Source organism: Pelobates fuscus, chromosome 6 (assembly GCF_036172605.1).
Source record: "Pelobates fuscus isolate aPelFus1 chromosome 6, aPelFus1.pri, whole genome shotgun sequence".
Lineage (NCBI taxonomy): Eukaryota > Metazoa > Chordata > Amphibia > Anura > Pelobatidae > Pelobates > Pelobates fuscus.
Genome location: NC_086322.1, coordinates 293,407,125 through 293,424,989, shown reverse-complemented (window position 1 = coordinate 293,424,989; position 17,865 = coordinate 293,407,125). Strand labels below are relative to the sequence as shown.

The following is a 17,865-nucleotide window of genomic DNA, read 5'->3' as shown; positions in this document are numbered from 1 at the left end:
AAAGTTTACTGTCTCAAGCACTTAATAATAAGCTCATTACAAAAGATGAGTTTGAATTTATGTTCACAAGGCATCCTATGACATCTACTTTTTACAGTCTTCCGAAAATTCATTAATCCATGATTGACCCTGCTGGGCGACTGATAGTCTCTGTAACAGGCAATTAAACTCAAAATATGAGTATATATCTTGACAAGATTATGGTCCCATTCGTATCAGCACTCCCCTCTTTTGTAAGGGATACAAAACAAATGCTACAACTTATGGAGAACTTCACTGCACCTAAAGAGGCACTATTATGTAGTCTTGATGTGGAAGCTCTCTATAGCTCTATCCCACACAATCTAGGGATTGAGAATCTGAGACTTATGTTACAGTTACAGTCTAAATTTTCTCCAGAGTACATAGACTTTGTCTGTAAAATTTTGAGTTTTGTACTTACTAAAAATGTATTTCTCTTTAATGACGTTATTTACCATCAGACTATGGGTACGGCAATGGGTACTTCTTGTGCCCCCTCATACGCAAATCTATACTTGGGCACATGGGAAAGTAACCTTCAAATCGATGAGCGTTTGGTCCAATACTTGACACAAATACACTGTTGGAAACGTTGCATCGATGATGTGCTCATAGTATGGCTAGGTTCAGCAGACGATTTCAATGAGTTTGTACGACTGTTGAATCTGAATGAACTGAATCTACATTTCACAAGCGAGGTTGGGGGTAAACACTTAAACTTTCTGGATATCACCCTATCATTACAGGATGGTCGAATATCCACAACTTTGTACCGTAAAAAAACAGCTACGAATAGCTTTCTCAATTGGCACAGTTACCACCCTTACCCCTCTAAAGTAGGAATCCCGATTGGGCAATATCTGCGGCTGTGCAGAAATTGCTCAACTCTTGAAGATTACAAAATAAAAGCTGTCCTCTAAAGATAAAGGATACCCTAATAGAGTGTTGAAAAGGGCATATTCTAGGGCACTAAATTCAGATAGAGTGAACCTTCTTCATGATAAAATTCTACCTTCAAGTCACCAGATTCGATGTATTGGGACATATGATGCAGGTTGGCAAACAATGCTGTCAATTCTTGGCAGATATTGGCCAATTCTGACATCAGATGCTCATATTACAGCACAAAGAGGGAAGAATTTCAAGGATCTACTGGTACCCAGTCATTTTGGTCCAACTTTTAGCGCTCCTAAATCGTATTTACCCAAAGACACATACAGGTGTGGCCATTGTAGCGCCTGCCAATATGTAGCCAGGGAAACCAGGACCTTCTCTGATAGTTCGAATCAGGATCTTCATTCAGTACAGTCCCTTTTCAACTGCCGCACAGAGGGAGTAATTTACCTTCTGACTTGTTCCTGCGGAATTAAGTATGTCGGAAAGACTTTCCATCCCTTTAAGTTCCGCATAAGGGATCATGTTAATTCAGTTAGAAGGAAATTGGAAACTCCCATCTCAAGGCATCTCAAAGCACATCATGCCAATTCATCCAGTAGGATACGCTTTATGGGCATAGAACTCATAACCCAAACCCAACGTAAAGGGGATTGGGATCGCAAGTTAAAGCAAAGAGAATCCTACTGGATCTACAAGCTGAAAACACTCTCACCACAGGGACTAAACGAAGGTTTTTCGTTTACACCATTTTTATAGACTTATAGGTCTTCCCATCAACAGAAAATAGGTTTACCCACCTGTCTAACCTTATTTTAATTGCTGTCTGTAAATATGTTTATATGTAAATAAAAAGTTTTTTGTTTTTTCATTAAATAACTGCATAAATCCCTACCGGCTCTGACCTGATTATATTGCTGATCTAACTGGCCCACCAGCCATTGCTTAAGATTATAACTTTAATATCTAACGGTGGTCTTTCTTTATACTCTTCTATATATTTTTTAGAAGCAAACTATTATGTTGGAAATGTTGTTTCTTTTCCCCCTTTCCCTGTCTCACTCTGTATAGTGTGAGTTACATATCATCTAGTATTTGGTAACTAATTTAATTTAACACTGTACAGGGTTTTTTTTGACAGTAGAGGGTATTTCCATTTACAGTATAGAAGACCTTTTGATGTGATGGGGTTAAAGTATTTGACCCTTTATTATCTCATTATTTTAAGTTCTACCAACTTATTTTTTGCCTTGGCTAATATCTGGCGAGATGATTGTTTTCATAACTCACCTCCGTACTAACCGCGATGTTGAGGGGAGTGATGCTTGACTTTGCACCCCCCCCTGCAGTGATTGACTCTGCCGTACTCAAATAGTCACACACTATAGACTATGATACGGCAAGGGGGCTTTACGTCACTCATTTACCCCCCCTTTCGTCGGATCAACATTGATTGATCCCACTGTAATCCAATGGTCTACGTTACCAGCTATGACACGGTTAGAGGGGCGTGGTAATATCACGTCATTCACCCACGCCCCTCCACACGTCCGATCAGCTGAAGGGCTTTCTCCCTAATTAAACAGGTATTTAACCAGCACGACGGGTGAGATATGCGAACTTGCTCCTGACGACGGCGTGTATTCACGCTGAAACGCGCGTCGAGCTCTTTTCTTTTTATTTTTTATTTTCACTTTGGGTAGCACATAGGTAGTCAGTATGTTGGTATAAGTTAGTTAGTTTAACAGTTGTTTAGGGTTTCTATATAGGCAGTCTTAGTCCTTTTCTGGACCTTGTATTTAGGGCTATTTATTCAGGACCTTTTTGTCCATAGGACTTATAGTCTGCCTATGAGAGAGGGAGTTTTTCATATTGCCTTTTTTGGGGGGTTATCGGCTCCTATTTTTGTTTTTACCTAGGAAGCTGTGGGTGGTATAAGGTGGAGAGGGGTTCTCTCTTTTTTTGCTCCCTTCCTCCTACCCTTTCTATCCCTTTACCCATTGTTATATGCAACTTCCCTCTCTTCTTTCTGTTTATTCCTTTTATTAGCTTGTACTATATACATCTCTCTTTCTGTATCCAGAGCTACTTCCTTTGGGATCCCCTTGTTTCAAGGGTCTCCTTTGCTGTATCTAAGATGATACATTGTTTTACCTGGCTTGACTCACAGAAAGTAGCAATACTTGTGGGTTAAAGTATGTCGCAAAAATAACAGCTCCTTTGTTTGTCATATGATAATTCGTAATCTCAACATGACACATAATGCCACAGGGTTACAAAATTGGTAACTATTTCTGTAACACATGATCTCATATGTTTGGAATGATCAATATGTTAGCACGTGTCATAAAAACTCAGTCATGCTCAGTTACTATTAGTCATTGATTAAATGCCAGAGATTTTTATTTATTTATATTTTGACGGAAAGGCTGATTACCCTTGTTTTGTTGCTTAGTTGCACAGATATTGCAATAATGCTTTATTGGTATTACTATCAAACTGTGTTCTGTGAATGTTAATTTATATTATTGTACAGCACCATGGTATAAGTGTAACTGATCGATAAATTGTTAATAGTCGTATCTCAGCTTTTCATTTCCCAGCTCACAGATTGTGAACCAGGTTGTCTGCAGCAATCTGTCAATCTAATAAACAATCACGTTACATTTTGGAGAGTTGTGTGGCTGCATGTTATGCTTTCAATGTTTAATTTGTGTAACCCATTACAGAGTCTAGCAGTAACAGTGCAGCGGGCCCCTCTAAGCAGGACGGGAGGAGCCAGGTGTCCGTGTACCTAAACCAGGTGAAGGAAGTACTAGGAGCTGCCAATTATCAGCGATTCTCGACTGCCCTATCCTCCTACAAGAAAACGGACAACTATCAGGATATGGTGACTGAAATTGCAGGCTTACTGACTGAGAAACAGGAGAATTATGCCCTGTTGAGAGGCGAGTAGTAAAACTAAACATAAATGGAGGGAAGGGGGTGGGGGGAAACTTGTGCAGAATTTCAGAAAGAAGGTCCGCTGGCCTAGCTCCTATCCGAGTAGATATTTTCATTTTTTTTTCTTTATTTCTTTTTTCTTTATGGAGTCTATGGTGTTTGTTTCTATTTAGGGAAATCGGTGGCGTGTCGTGCTGGTTAAAACCCCTCTCCCATGCTAACAGCTAGATAACTGCACATCATGGCTGCTTTGGTGGAATACAAATTCACTCGTTATGCTAACTAGAAAGCGAAACTCCTGTGAGTGGGTCGGAGAAATTGTCAGAACAGAGCGAGAGTTTAGCTGCGAACTGTCCTGAACAATGCCAAAAAGGCTGCTTTATGTAGCAGCCTCCGGATAACCTGACCGGTCACCACTGCTGATTCCCTTCCTTCAGCCGGTCATGAACCACTTAAACTGCAACGAGACCTATTTCCCCCAAGTAACTGGACACGACCTAGTTCTTGGAGGTACAACACAATTTTATTGGCAACACACAGCGTTTATGCATACCCCGTGCAAGGGGTGAATCACACACACCTAGAAGGACACATCCCGCAATCCTCCACTTACCTCGGTCCCTCGACCGACTCGTCTCTGTTCGCGAGGTCCTGTTGTGAAACCCAGATAAGGGTAGCGTCTCCTCTAGGGGTAAAAATGCTGCCCCTGGATGGTGTTTGCATATACTAAATGGCGGCCATCCAGGGAAGCACTCATTAATTACTTCCCTTGCGGTTTCACATTCTGGTTGCAAGTGAGAACGTTCTGATTAATTGGTGCAAACGTTCTTATGGGGCACTGGGGAGGTCCTCGTTCAGGAAATGAACGAGTCGGTAAACAATCCACAAACGCTCCCCCTGGCTGGCGTTCGTCTGTACGAATGGCGGCCGCCCAGGGGAGCGCTCATTAATTGTTTCCCTTGCGGTTTGCGGTGTGATACTTATGTTGCGAGGTGTAAAGGTTCTAAACAAATTCTAAATGGGGGTATCGGGGTGGTCCCCATTCAGGAGGCGAATTAATTCCCTTCATGGAGGCACTCCCGAACCGGGAGCGGGCATAATATACGAAAGGATGAGGAGAACACACATAATATAAAGGTCAATTCCCTGACAGGCAGAGGTCCCGCCACACACTACATCATAGCAAAACTATGAAATGACCATATTTATTTGACAAGTGTCCAAAAATGTTTTGTTTTTTTTTGTCTTTCATTCTCTGCTCAGCTTTTCAAAAGTTTGTGCGTCCTCATCACAAAAAGGACTTTAATCAACTGTGTGTGGATTTGACGGGTGAAAGCTGTACCAAGAAAACCCTGTGCCCCCCTCCAGCCGATTCCGATAAGCCGTCTTCCTTGCAAAATACAGACACAACCATTGAAACTATAGCGCCAAACCAAGACTGCCACCTTGAAGGGGAACCTTCAGGATCCTCACTTGGATCGAGACCCTGTGATACCACAAGCTGTGAGTATTTAAATGTACACACAGAGAGCTTGAATAGGGAACTGCAGTGCACTTTGTAGCTTAGGTTACAGATGGTTATACAGGGAGCATTCAGATCATTATACAGGGTGTATTCATGCAATTACTATTAAAAGGCTCCCACACACATTAGGTGCACTCTGTAGGTTAGGTTACACTTGGTTATACAGTTTAAGTTTATATTATTAAAGGGACCCTCTGCAGGTTAGAAGAAAGTTAGTGTGTATGTGTATATACGGTTAATACAATGTTAAACATAAATCTGCACACCAGTCAAGCCAAAAGACTTGCTTTTCCCACAGAAATCACAAATTTGCAGTGATGTTATTACCACAAAGGATTCTGGGTGGGCATATGCAAATAAGTTTAACAAAGAATCCCATTTTTGCCTCATTCCATTATATATATATTATGTACAGTCTTGCACTCCACCTACTGGTATTTGTACCCAGCGCTCGTCAGCCTTAACAGATCTAAATAGGTACAGATAGCACTCCAAGGACTTCAGGATAATGAATTCAAACTTTGCTTTTATTGCTAAAAGTTTTAAAGATCAACATTTCAGTTTGCACTTCAAACTTTCATCAGGAAGGTGGAGGGCAAACTAAAACGTTAATCTTTTAAACTTTGAGCAATAAAATCAAATGCTATCACCACAATCACGTGTGAATAGTGTGAAATAAGGATGTTAAATCAGGTGAGCAGTCTCCCAGGGATCACTTCCCAGGTAGTGATCTTTTAAACCAAGAAACAAGCAAAAGACAAATGGGATACGGCTGCAAAATCAAAAAAAAAAAACATAAATAGAACATAGTGCAATACAATTTCAACAGGTTATATCCGCTGTATAAAGGTGCACTCATAAGATCTAGACGTATCATTCGCTCAAGGGTGCCTCCTCCGATGTAATTGGGGGGCTGAAAATCTCCCTCCGCTGCCTGCAGTATCGCATGAAATCAGGACTCCGGATAGTAGGAAAAAATAGCGGCTTTTATTATAAATCAAATAAAGTGATAAAATAGCAGTAGTTGTGGTCTGGACAGCGTAGAGAGATTTTCAGCCCCCCAATTACATCGGGGGAGGCACCCTTGAGCGCATTATATGTCTAGATCCTGTGAGTGCACCTTTATACAGCGTATATAACCTGTTAAAATTGTATTGCACTATGTTCTATTTGTTTTTTTTACATTTTGCAGCCCATTTGTGTCATATATATATATATATATATATATATATATATAGAGAGAGAGAGAGAGAGATTAATTTTTTGACGTTAACTTTGTACAGTAAATAGAAGTAGCTTTGAGATTAGCTCAGCAGTGCAATGTGATGTTAATTAAGCATCATGACTGGATGTTTCATGGTCTTCGCAAAGCTCGCTGCAGTTGCTGCAAATCTTGGGTTTTTTTTCTTAGTGAATGCAGGAAATACAAATGTAGATGTGAATAAGCAGAAATTAAGATAAGCCATTCTAAAAGAATGCACTAAAGTGCGTGAGAAAACAAATGTGTTTATAGGGAAAACAATGTAATGGTCCAAGATGCTCCAGTCTCTGTGCTGCTTTCCATTTGTTACAAGATGTTAATAGTTGCTGAGTTTATAAAGTCACATTTGCAGAAACATTGTTTTCCATGTTTGAGCAATGACATTTCAGATGTGGTCGTGTGTTGTCTTGGAATTACAGCTGGGGTGGTAGTTGGTATTTGGGAATAATGGTTACACAAGTGGGGGGCAGCGAATTATGTGAAGGGGCCCTGTTCATGAGAAAGATCTGTTTTGGGGATTGAGTACTGTAATCGTCTGAGAAGACTTCTATGATGTGGTGGCTGGATGTGGGGAGAGGGAGCTTATTTCAGTAGTAAGGGCTTCCGAGTATATGAATGAAGTTTAGAAGGGTCACATGGATATCGACGGGAGGTAAAGAATATAAGGGAGCGGCGAGGTCAGGGATGTGATATACAATGTATTTACTCTATGAACTTGTTATTCCTGAGATGTTTTTACTCAGCCATGAAGTACTTGCCATTCATTAGTCGGTGTTTGAATCGGTTCCACAAGCCTCTTACAGCTTTGGGTATAGTGTGTCACATCAGGAGATTTAACAAAGTTTAACAATTGCTAGACTAAGAGGCCAAAAATAAACTGGATGTGTCATACTTTGTGGTTCTTCCTTTTAACCCATGTGCAGGTTTCCTCATAAGTTCCTTTTTGAGAAGTTGTCTCTAACGTCCTAATTAGAGACAACTTCTCTCTTGTAGACTCTGACCCAGCCGATTGGGCCCTGACTCGGTCTTCTTTAGCCTATTGCTAAGCTTGGACAAGGAACAAAAAATCCTTCCAAAACAAATGAATTCCATGGTAAAACTTCTGATACCCTTTGTCCTTTTTAATCATTGACCCACATGCAAAACCATTCTAATTAACACATATCCATCTGTGTCTGTGTGTCTATTCACGTAACTAGGCTGAAAAGATCAGCACCAAACTATGTCACTGGTGGTCGCAACAGTCTGTCTTAACCCATCACTGACTTCTCTAGGTAGTAGTAACCAGGGCTGCTGATACAATGTTAAATGGAACATGCCAAGAAAACAAATACTGCTTGCATAGTTGCAAAGTTCTAAGTCCACCAACAGCCACACAAATACACCATGGAAGGGTGCGGTACATCAACTGGACTAGAAAGTTCTTGTATTGCTTGTGACCACTGCCAAATGCTGAGCTATATTTTCAAGTCAATCCAATCTGAGCAGAGATTGATGGGATATTCACAACAGCAACATTGAAAACAAAAAGTACAGGATTGGGTGCTTGGTGTCAGTGCAAGTAGCTGCTAATGCAGGAGCTTCAAAAGTTTGTTTTCTTTTTATCCCTGCGTACCCAAATGTAGCTTTTTCTTTATGCATTATCCATAGAATACATTAAAGGGACACTATATTCACCAGAACAACTAGAGCGTATTGTATTTGTTCTGGTGAGTATAATAGCTTCCTTTAGGCTTTTTGCAGTAAACACTGTCTTTTTAGAGAAGATGCAGTGTTTACATTACAGCCTAGGGATACCTCCACTGGCCACTCCTCAGATGGCTGTTGGAGGTGCTTCATGGTGCAGTGCTGCACAGTGTGACTAACATTCAGTGTCTCCACCCTCTGCGTGCAGACAGTGAGCTTTCCTCACAGAGATACATTGATTCAGTTCATCTCTTTGAGGAGATGCTGATTGGCCAGGGCTGTGTTTGGCTTTTGCTGGCTCTGCCACTGATCTGCCTCCTTGACCGTCTCAACCAATACTATGGGAAAGCATTGTGATTGGCTCAGGCCACCACTTCTGATGATGTCAGCCAAGCAGGCAGGTCAGGGCCAGAGGCAGCAAACTGGAATAAAGGTAAGATTGTACTTTATTTGGGCAATTAGGGACCAGGGGGTTTAGATGGTGGCTTTAACACTATCGGGTCAGGCATACATGTTTGTGTTCCTGACCCTATAGTGTTCTTTTAAGAAAAGGGGCCACGTTTAACACGGGGTTTCCCTTAAATGTGTATGTAACTACTGAAATATTCAGGATATAAACAGTCTTGTTTTGTTCATTTTTACTATTATTTCTGACTGACTTTCCTTTTATGCTCCTTGACAGCACAGAAACCATCCATAGGCACCACAACAATCAGAGTGACCAGACCAGATACTTTACTCCCTCCTTATGTGCTTAAGACAGGTAAGTTAAAATGTCTCCTGCTCTCTGATTGTCTCTTTTCTAACCTCTTGAAAACTGTTAAAGGTGCAGTTTGCATTCTGTACCCATTAGTATAAGAAGGGAAGGTGCTTAACCTTTATCTTCCCACTTAAGATGTATTCGATAAGTCAGACAGTGTGTCTGTGAATAGGTACATGATGTGCAGTGTCATTCGGTGAGGTAGGAGATCAGCTGATCAGGCTGTGTGTCAAATGATGGGGTTATCAGCTGACCTAACAGTGCCCACTGTATGACATGTCATCTGTGTGTATTACGTGTTAAGCATATCTACTGTTTGTACGGTAATCATGATTCAGGAGATTCGGTAGTTCAGCTAATATGAGGAAGTTTACTATCTAAGTTTCATATGAATTTTTATTTACAAGAAATAGTGTTTCTGCTTTCCTGGTTATAGGATCTCTAATCCCGTAACACAAATGAAATTTCATCCATAAACTGCATGTGAATTCTGTGTAGCCCAATGCACACAGACAGAATGAGATTTAAGATTTGTCAAATTTAAAGTGTATTTTTTCCCTCTGCATGAATCATATTGGAAAAAAGGTTTTATTTTGATTTTTGATTTTTAATCATTTCATTTTGGTGCTTATTTTAAATTATTCTATCATATACACTAGGTAAATAAAATGGTGCATACTTACAACTTTACCCAGCATAAACCCATTACACCATGCCCCTACCTCTTCCTGATTATTAACTTTATTTTTTTTATAATTCTTTATTTTTGTAGTGCAGGTATAAAAGGCATGAACAACATAAAACATGTCATTCGTTCAAGCAATAGGTCTTGCAAAAAAAAAAAAAAAAGACCTCAAGGAACAAATGCATCTTTAAAAAAAAAAAAAAATGTTTTTCTATTTATATTGGTATAAACAAGAACTGTATCCTTAGCCTGGAATGTGTCCTGCTTGTGAGGATTGGTTTAGGAGTAGATATAGAGTAGTTTGCAGGATAGGGTGAAAGGCTCTACATAAAATGAATGAATAAGTGTAGTGAGTGGTGGTATGGTAGGTATGTGACGGTCATGTAGTATGGGCAACTAACATTTTTGTTCCCCACATATGGTGGGTGAAGGTTTAAGACCCTTCTCCCGGTAGCGGCACTGTGGTTAGAATTTTGAAAACCTAAGAGAAGGAGATAAAAGAAAGGAACATAGAAGTGAACAGCATCAGTGAAACAGATTGAGTTCTGAGCCCTCTGCTGGGACAGCACATGAATCATCAGGACGGCTTCTTGCTACGTTACTTGGAGTGAAGGGTACCACAGCGGCCGGGTCCCAGGTGCTAGTTGAGGCCGGCGGGGTTCGTGCTTGGTCGGCTCCAATAATCCCAGCGAAGAGAGGAGGGTCGGTGCTTCTGCTGCTGAGGTGATTATATGGGTCGCTCCCTTGTGAGTCACTGATACAGATCTCGTCGTTTGCGCAGGCGGTGTGTGATCTCATTGAGGAATTTGTGCCATTGTAGGGTAGCTTTTGTTAGTAGAAGGGTAACTGTGAGTCCTTGGTAGAAGGATAACTGTGAGTCCTCAAAAGGGAGCAGTGTCTTGCGCCACAGTGCTGTCATGATTTGCCCCTTGTCGTGAGATGATGCGCATTTGAGAATGACGTCTTGCTCCTGAGTGGATGGTGTTTTAAGTGAGGTAGGGAGGCGATATTATGCCATCCATGACGATCTTTAGAGCTACGGTAGGAGGGACGACAGGAGGCGTCTCAGGTAATGCGGTGGTTCGTCAGTTGAGACAATGGCAGGGATGCCCCGGATTTTAAAGTGATTGCGTCTGCTTCTGTCTTCCATGGTTGACAGCTGTGTCGCCAGCGTCTGTTGGTTTGATTGAAGTTAGTGCAAAGTACCATTTATGGTATTCATGCCACTGTGTAGATTAATAATTTCTTCCTCTGAATTCTGAACTCTGGTTGTGACTTTTTTCACATCTGCTTTGATGAAATTAGTATGGTATGTATGATGATCTTCGTGTCTGCTGCCATCATTTTGTGGATATTCTGGAGTAGGAGCTGTAGGTGAAGTTTGGTGGTAGGTGCTGAACCTTCCATGGTGTCCATGTGAGTGGAGTGGGCAGTTTGGGAAGTTGTGGAGGTCTGTAACCCTTGAGAAGCTGTGGGTGTCTGTGCTCCTTTTTTCACCTCTGGGGTGCTGGTGTGTGTGCTGTGGAGACCCTCTGCGGGTGCCATCTTGTGAGGTACTTGCCTCTGCAGCATGGTCCCGATATCCCTGTTGTCAGGTGGGATCCCAGCCCCAGGTTTTTGTGAGTGGCGCCCCATGACTGGTGTGTACTCAGTTGGGGGCATGGAGCCCCAGTCTGTTTCGTTCGGGTCCTCAAAGTCAGTTTTTTTTCCCCAGCCAGTAGGAAGCCCCTGATCGGCATTGGAAGGCTAATTTCGCCAGTTCTGCATGGAGCTACCAGAAATGGCGTCCAGTCCAGCTCATGGCTAGCTCCGCCCCCATTAACTTTATTTTTAATAATTTTCATCTTCTCATGTAACATGCCAGGCTCTCAGGGCAGGCGTGTTTTAGGGATGTGTACAAAATAGAGAAAACACTCCAAGTGCCATAACCATTACACCCTGCTCGGGTCTGCTGCGCTTGGTATCGCAGATTGTGAACCTGTATTGGCCACGCTGAGCAGAGTCTGAAATGCTCTAACAAATTACAGTGGGCCGGAGCCAGGGCACTATTGGAACCGTAACCACTACAGGCTGTAGTGATTATAGTCCTTGGATTTTTTTCTTTAAAAATGTGTTAGTAAAAATATATTTAAGACTTGTATATAGTTCATGAAAGTGTGCACACATCATATAGGCCATTTATATAATTTGTTTAGAAGTAGAAAAATAGAGTTGTGCAAAAATTATATAGTATCACTTTGTAGAGAATAATAGGTAATCCCTAGTACTTCCAAAATACATTTAAATCCAACCTTATTTATTTTGTACTATCAACCCTTACCTTCATGCCTTTAACGTAGAGGTAAACATTACTTCTTTCAATTCTTGGTGGTGTTCGCAAACGTGCGAATTGTAGGGAAATTAAAGACCGTTTCAAATTTTGGCTATTTTGCCCCAAATTGGAACAATTCCAAGTCCTCTGTTTTCAGTTTTGGCACAAAATGCACAATTCACTTGGAACTGCAAACCATTCTCTATTCGATTCATACTGTATCAAATAACCCCGTAAATTGGAATTTACTAGAGAATTTAAAGTTTTAGACTAAGATAATGAAATTGGAAATTTTTTTTGTACCTTGGCTATTATCCCAGTCTAGCTATTCCCTATTAACCACAGATACTGCCTTATTAAATGTACGTACGTCTTTTTCACCAGGAAGTTGAGATAAAGGATTACGAAACTGAAACTAGACTATCTCAAATGTTGTTGTGAGTTGGCTGATAAAGAATATATATCTATTTTTCCAGGGAAGTTAAGACATCCTTAGATAATCTGATAACTAAATATTGCGCACAGGACATCCTCCTGATAATAATTTAACTTGTATTTTCAGTTTTCTAATTTTATCCTGCCCAACACACACAACTTCCTAGAAATGGCAGTAATAATTGGGCTAAAACAAAAACCACATATCGCTGTTATATTTTAAACTATGCATTTTAAAGCATAGAAATGTGACAATAAACACTAAGTTATACGCTGCACTGCAGGTTTTCAGCTGAAATTGCAGATTTTGAAATATATTCTCCAGTTTTTGCTTAAGTAACAGTAAATGTTGCAATTTGGTTTTCATTAATCTGCATATCAGGGTTTAGTGAATTAACCACATTTAATTGACCAGATTATAGTAATTGCGTAGATCAAGCACTCATTTTGTTAAGGTTTATTGCTTTAAGAGCATGAAGCCTCCTGGGTAACAATATTGTTTGATCAATGCGTCTGCTGGCAAATTATAAACCACTATGTAATGTCGGATCAAGTTGTTACCTGCAGGTAACCGTAAAAAGTGGTGAGAGGTGGCTGAAGATTGCAAAAAGAGGCCTTAAAAAATAAATTAAAAAAAAGATACTAAATGAAAATTACTAAATATACCATCAAACATTTTTTAATTATGGCATATATTTACATACCTGATAATTATGTATTAGGCAAAAATGGAACTGGAATTTTACACTTTAATTTTATTATTTAAAAATTCCAATTCTCTTGTTAGCCCTTTCCAGTTTAGTGTATAGTCCCAAGAATTTTCACTTTTGTGAGATTTTCTGTCTTGTGTGAAATTCTATCTTTAGAACAAGTGGCTGAATGTAATACTGTTGTCTTCTTACTACAGAATTACATTACGTTATTGCAGTTCATAAAATTACAGGAAGCACCCATGTTTGGTATTCTTTCAGGGTCTGTTATTTCCTACAGTCTGCCTTCAAGCCTGGAGATTGTCAAGCATCCCATTGTACAGCGCTATGGAATTTGCTGGCGCTATATAAATAAAATAAAAATAAGGAACATTCTGTTTTTATGCAAAATAGGGAAGGGATAGTTTTACAGTAACAGGAATTCCCAAAATTCAGAATTAAGCAACAAGATGAATCACAAAATAACACATATTCTTGTAGTAGCATAATCCACATTTCTTGAAACCTCACAGCTGCTTTTACCTAGCTGCATACTTTTCGTTTGAATGAAACGTTTTATTAAATGAATGCATGAATTTCAATCTGGCTGCCTCGTCTGGTACTTTGACGTACTTATCTCTCCTGCCAGTTTCCAAGCTGATGGAGGTAAAACAGACTGCTTTATTGAGAAATCCTTTTTTTATTATTTATTTATTTTTTATTTTTTTAAATTCTTTATTTTGGTTGTGCAATAAAGATTTACAAACATTCCCGCAGTGCCACGACAGCAGATGCAGGCGTGTCATACTATACAGCGTCATGACATTTAGTTGCACAGTTTTGCGTGGTGAGTGATTAATTAGCGCGGGTCTTGTCCCAGAATGGGTATGCATAAGGATTACCTTTCAGTCATATGGATTAGTCATTTTTAGCATTTAATTAACCCCTTAAGGACGCGGGACGGTTCAGGACCATCATCGGCATTTTCCCATTGCCGACCGACGACGGTCCTGAACCGTCCTTAATTTAAAATGTACTTACCCGATCGCCGTCGTTCCCCCGGCGGCGATCGGCGGTGCTCCCGTTGTGGGGAGACTGCCTGCAGCCCAGACAGTCTCCCCATGGCGAATTAGGACCCCTGTGGCCATGTGATCGCCCAACAGGGCGACCACATGGTCACAATAGGTGTCCTAGTCTCTGCCTGCAGGGGGACTGTCTGTGCTGACAGGCAGTCTCCCTGCATGTGTAAAATCATTAAAAAAAATTAAAGTTAATTTAAAAAAAATATTATTATATATGTGTATATATATGATATATAGACATATATTATACCTATATAATATATGTCTATATATCATATATATAATGTCATGCTAAGTGTATTTTTACATTAATATGTACATATATTAATATAAAAATACACTTATAATTAAATTACACACGTGTATATATATAATATATATAATAACTATATATATTGTATATATATATTATTATAAAATACAAATAATAAGTAAATTAAATTAAATAAAAAAAAAATAATAAAAAAAAAAATTATATATCTATACGAAATTTTATTCTAACTGTATTTTGATATTAATATATATATTTATATCAAAATACACTTAGAATGAAATTGTATATATATCTATGTATATATAAATAAATAAAAAGAATACGAACTATTCATATGTCCATATAAAAAATTACATAAATAATTATATAAATATACACGTAGACTTCAAATATATAAATATGCATATATATTTAAATTCTACGTGCGTATTTATGTAATATTTTTACATAATGAAGTTATTTTATTGATTGCAATTTAAGGGACCTGCCTGCCAACCCAGGCCAAAAGTCCAGAGAATTTAATTTGCTATCACTGTATTTTACCCTGTAACGTTCTACGACACCCTAAAACCTGTACATGGGGGGTACTGTTTTACTCGGGAGACTTCGCTGAACACAAATATTAGTGATTCAAAACAGTAAAACATATCACAGCGATGATATTGTCGGTGAAAGTGACTTTTTTTGCATTTTTCACACACAAACAGCACTTTTACTGATGATATAATTGTTGTGATACATTTTCCAGTTTTGAAACACTAATATTTGTGTTCAGCAAAGTCTCCTGAGTATAACAGTACCCCCCATGTACAGGTTTTATAGCGTTTTTGAAAGTTACAGGGTCAAATATATGGGTCAAATATTTTTACATTGAAAATGGCCAGGTTGGTTACGTGCCTTTGAGAGCGTATGGTAGCCCAGGAATGAGAATTACCCCCATGATGGCATACCATTTGCAAAAGAAGACAACCCAAGGTATTGCAAATGGGGTATGTCCAGTCTTTTTTAGCAACCACTTAGTCACAAACACTGGCCAAAATTAGCGTTCAATTTAGTTTTTTACTTTTTTCACACACAAACAAATATGAACGCTAACTTTGGCCAGTGTTTGCGACTAAGTGGCTACTAAAAAAGTCTGGACATACCCCATATTGAATACCCTGGGTTGTCTACTTTAAAAAAAATATGTACATGTGGGATGTTATTCAGAGATTTATGACAGATAATAGTGTTACAATGTCACTATTGATACATTTTAAAAATGTATGTTTTGAAACCGCAATATCCTACTTGTACTTATAGCCCTATAACATGCAAAAAAATAGAAAAAAGCATGTAAACACTGGGTATTTTTAAACTCAGGACAAAATTTTGAATCTATTTAGCAGTTTTTTTCATTCGCTTTTGTAGATGAGTAAAAGATTTTTCACATAAAAGTCAAAAAACATGTATTTTTTTTCAATTTTTCATCATATTTTTTCATTTTTAAAAAATTAAATTACATGAGATTATATAAATAATGGTATGTAAAGAAAGCCCCTTTTGTCCTGAAAAAAACAATATATAATTTGTATGGGAACAGTAAATGAGAGCGGAAAATTACAGCTAAACACAAACGCCACAAAAGTGTAAAAAGATGCCTGGTCGCAAATGTACAACATCGCAAAAAAAGTCCAGCTGCGAGAGACGCTTCTATATATGGGAAAGGTCTAACGCCTTGGGCTTTTCTATCGGGGCGACGACCCCTTCCGGCTAATGTGGTGGGTAGGCCTGCTAGTTAATCATAGTGTGTGTGTGTCTCCTATGAGGTGCCATGATTTTTAACTCTGTGCGTTTTGTACGCACTGTGACGTGGCTGAGGCCTCTACTGTCTCCCACTATATCAATTTGTAGCGCCCTGTGTCTCATGGTTGCATGTCTGGTTGGAGGGTATGTCTGAGGGTTACTCGCTACCCGTGTATCTCCTGGGGGGGGGGCGCTCACGTCCCTGTTAGTGTTGGCCTAGGTTATAAAACAGTTCTAATAAAAATAAGTCTGGTAAAACGAAACCATAGTTCACTAGGAGAGTCCCTGGTCTTATCTGGCTCAATGGGAATGAAAGCAAGGCAGTCTTGGTGCTTGGTGTGGGGGGTGATTACGTATGGGCGGTGAGACCATCTGTAGGCACTAGGTGGCCCATTAAGGGTATCAGCCGGTACCTCCTGTCATTCCGCTGAGTCTTATGGGGGTCTTGTCGCCCCTGGTGTAGTGCCTCTCCAGTTTGCCAAGGTCCACTGCCCTCAGGGTTGTCGTCGCTTGTTGTGCTATGGTGTGCGGGTCCGGTAACGGGAGGCTCTGTATAAACTCTGTATGGTCTTCGGAGGCCGTCAGCGTGTGTATGGAATCCCCCAGCGACACCACCAAGGTTCCCGACAGCCCCCATCGGTACCTGATTCCCCGGTCTTGCAGGATCCGGGTTACGGGTGCAAACCTGCGCCGGTCTAGGAGGACCGCAAAGAGCAGGTCATCATATATAGAGATCCTGCAGTTAGCTATCAGCAGGCTTGGTCGTTGCCTGGCCCGGGCCATGATGGAGGATTTTGCATTAATGTCTTTGGTCACAGCTATGATGTCACGTGGTGCATCTGCAGGTGCTGTAGGAGCCTTTCGGACTCTGAAAGCTGTGACAAAGGTTGGTGTTTCGCCGTCTTCCTTGATGCCGAGTGCTTGTAGTACTTTGCGGACAAAACCTAGTAAGGCTTCTTGGCCCACCGTTTCTGGCGCCCCGCGGATCCGAACATTCCTCCGTCGGTGTCGTATTTCCAGGGATGTCACAGTGCGGGAGAGGCGCTGTACTTGTTGGGTGAGTATGTCCATACGGGTATTAGTGTCTTCCAGTTTTTTCCCTCTTCCTTGGACTCTATGGTTCCCATGCGGTGTCTCAGGCCGCCAATCTCCTCCTGCACCTCAGCGAGGTCCGATTTCCATACCTCCCTCATGTCTCAGAGGAGGTTTTTGATGTCCCCTTTAGTGGAGGGGGATTTGTCCGAGTCGGAATCCGTTCTCTGATACACTCTGCCATAGGCCTGGGGTGCTTGGGCTCTCTCCTCATCTTGCGACGGCTCAGAGTCGCTGGAGCCACGTGGATCTCCGAGCGCCATGCTTGGTCTCGCCTGTGAGGATGGCCTGTTAAAGGACAGGCGAATATCTGAGTGGCTGGCACTCTCCGCATGGGTGATTTTTCTATTTTTTCGCCCCGTCTCTCTCAGGTTTCCCGATGGTTGAAGTCGTCGTGGTTTATGCACTTTAGGGCAAAATGT

At 40.4% G+C, this 17,865-nt stretch overlaps 1 protein-coding gene across 1 annotated transcript in view; it reads left to right on the top strand.

The window, feature by feature from the left end:
• The window catches only part of RTEL1 (regulator of telomere elongation helicase 1), a 61,338-nt gene that overhangs the window by 38,842 nt on the left and 4,631 nt on the right, over window positions 1-17,865 (top strand). Inside the window, exons 31-33 of the mRNA XM_063459489.1 lie at window positions 3,645-3,863; window positions 5,122-5,361; window positions 9,013-9,093. Of these exons, the coding sequence (XP_063315559.1) occupies window positions 3,645-3,863; window positions 5,122-5,361; window positions 9,013-9,093 (540 nt within the window). The remainder of the gene's footprint in view (window positions 1-3,644; window positions 3,864-5,121; window positions 5,362-9,012; window positions 9,094-17,865) is intronic.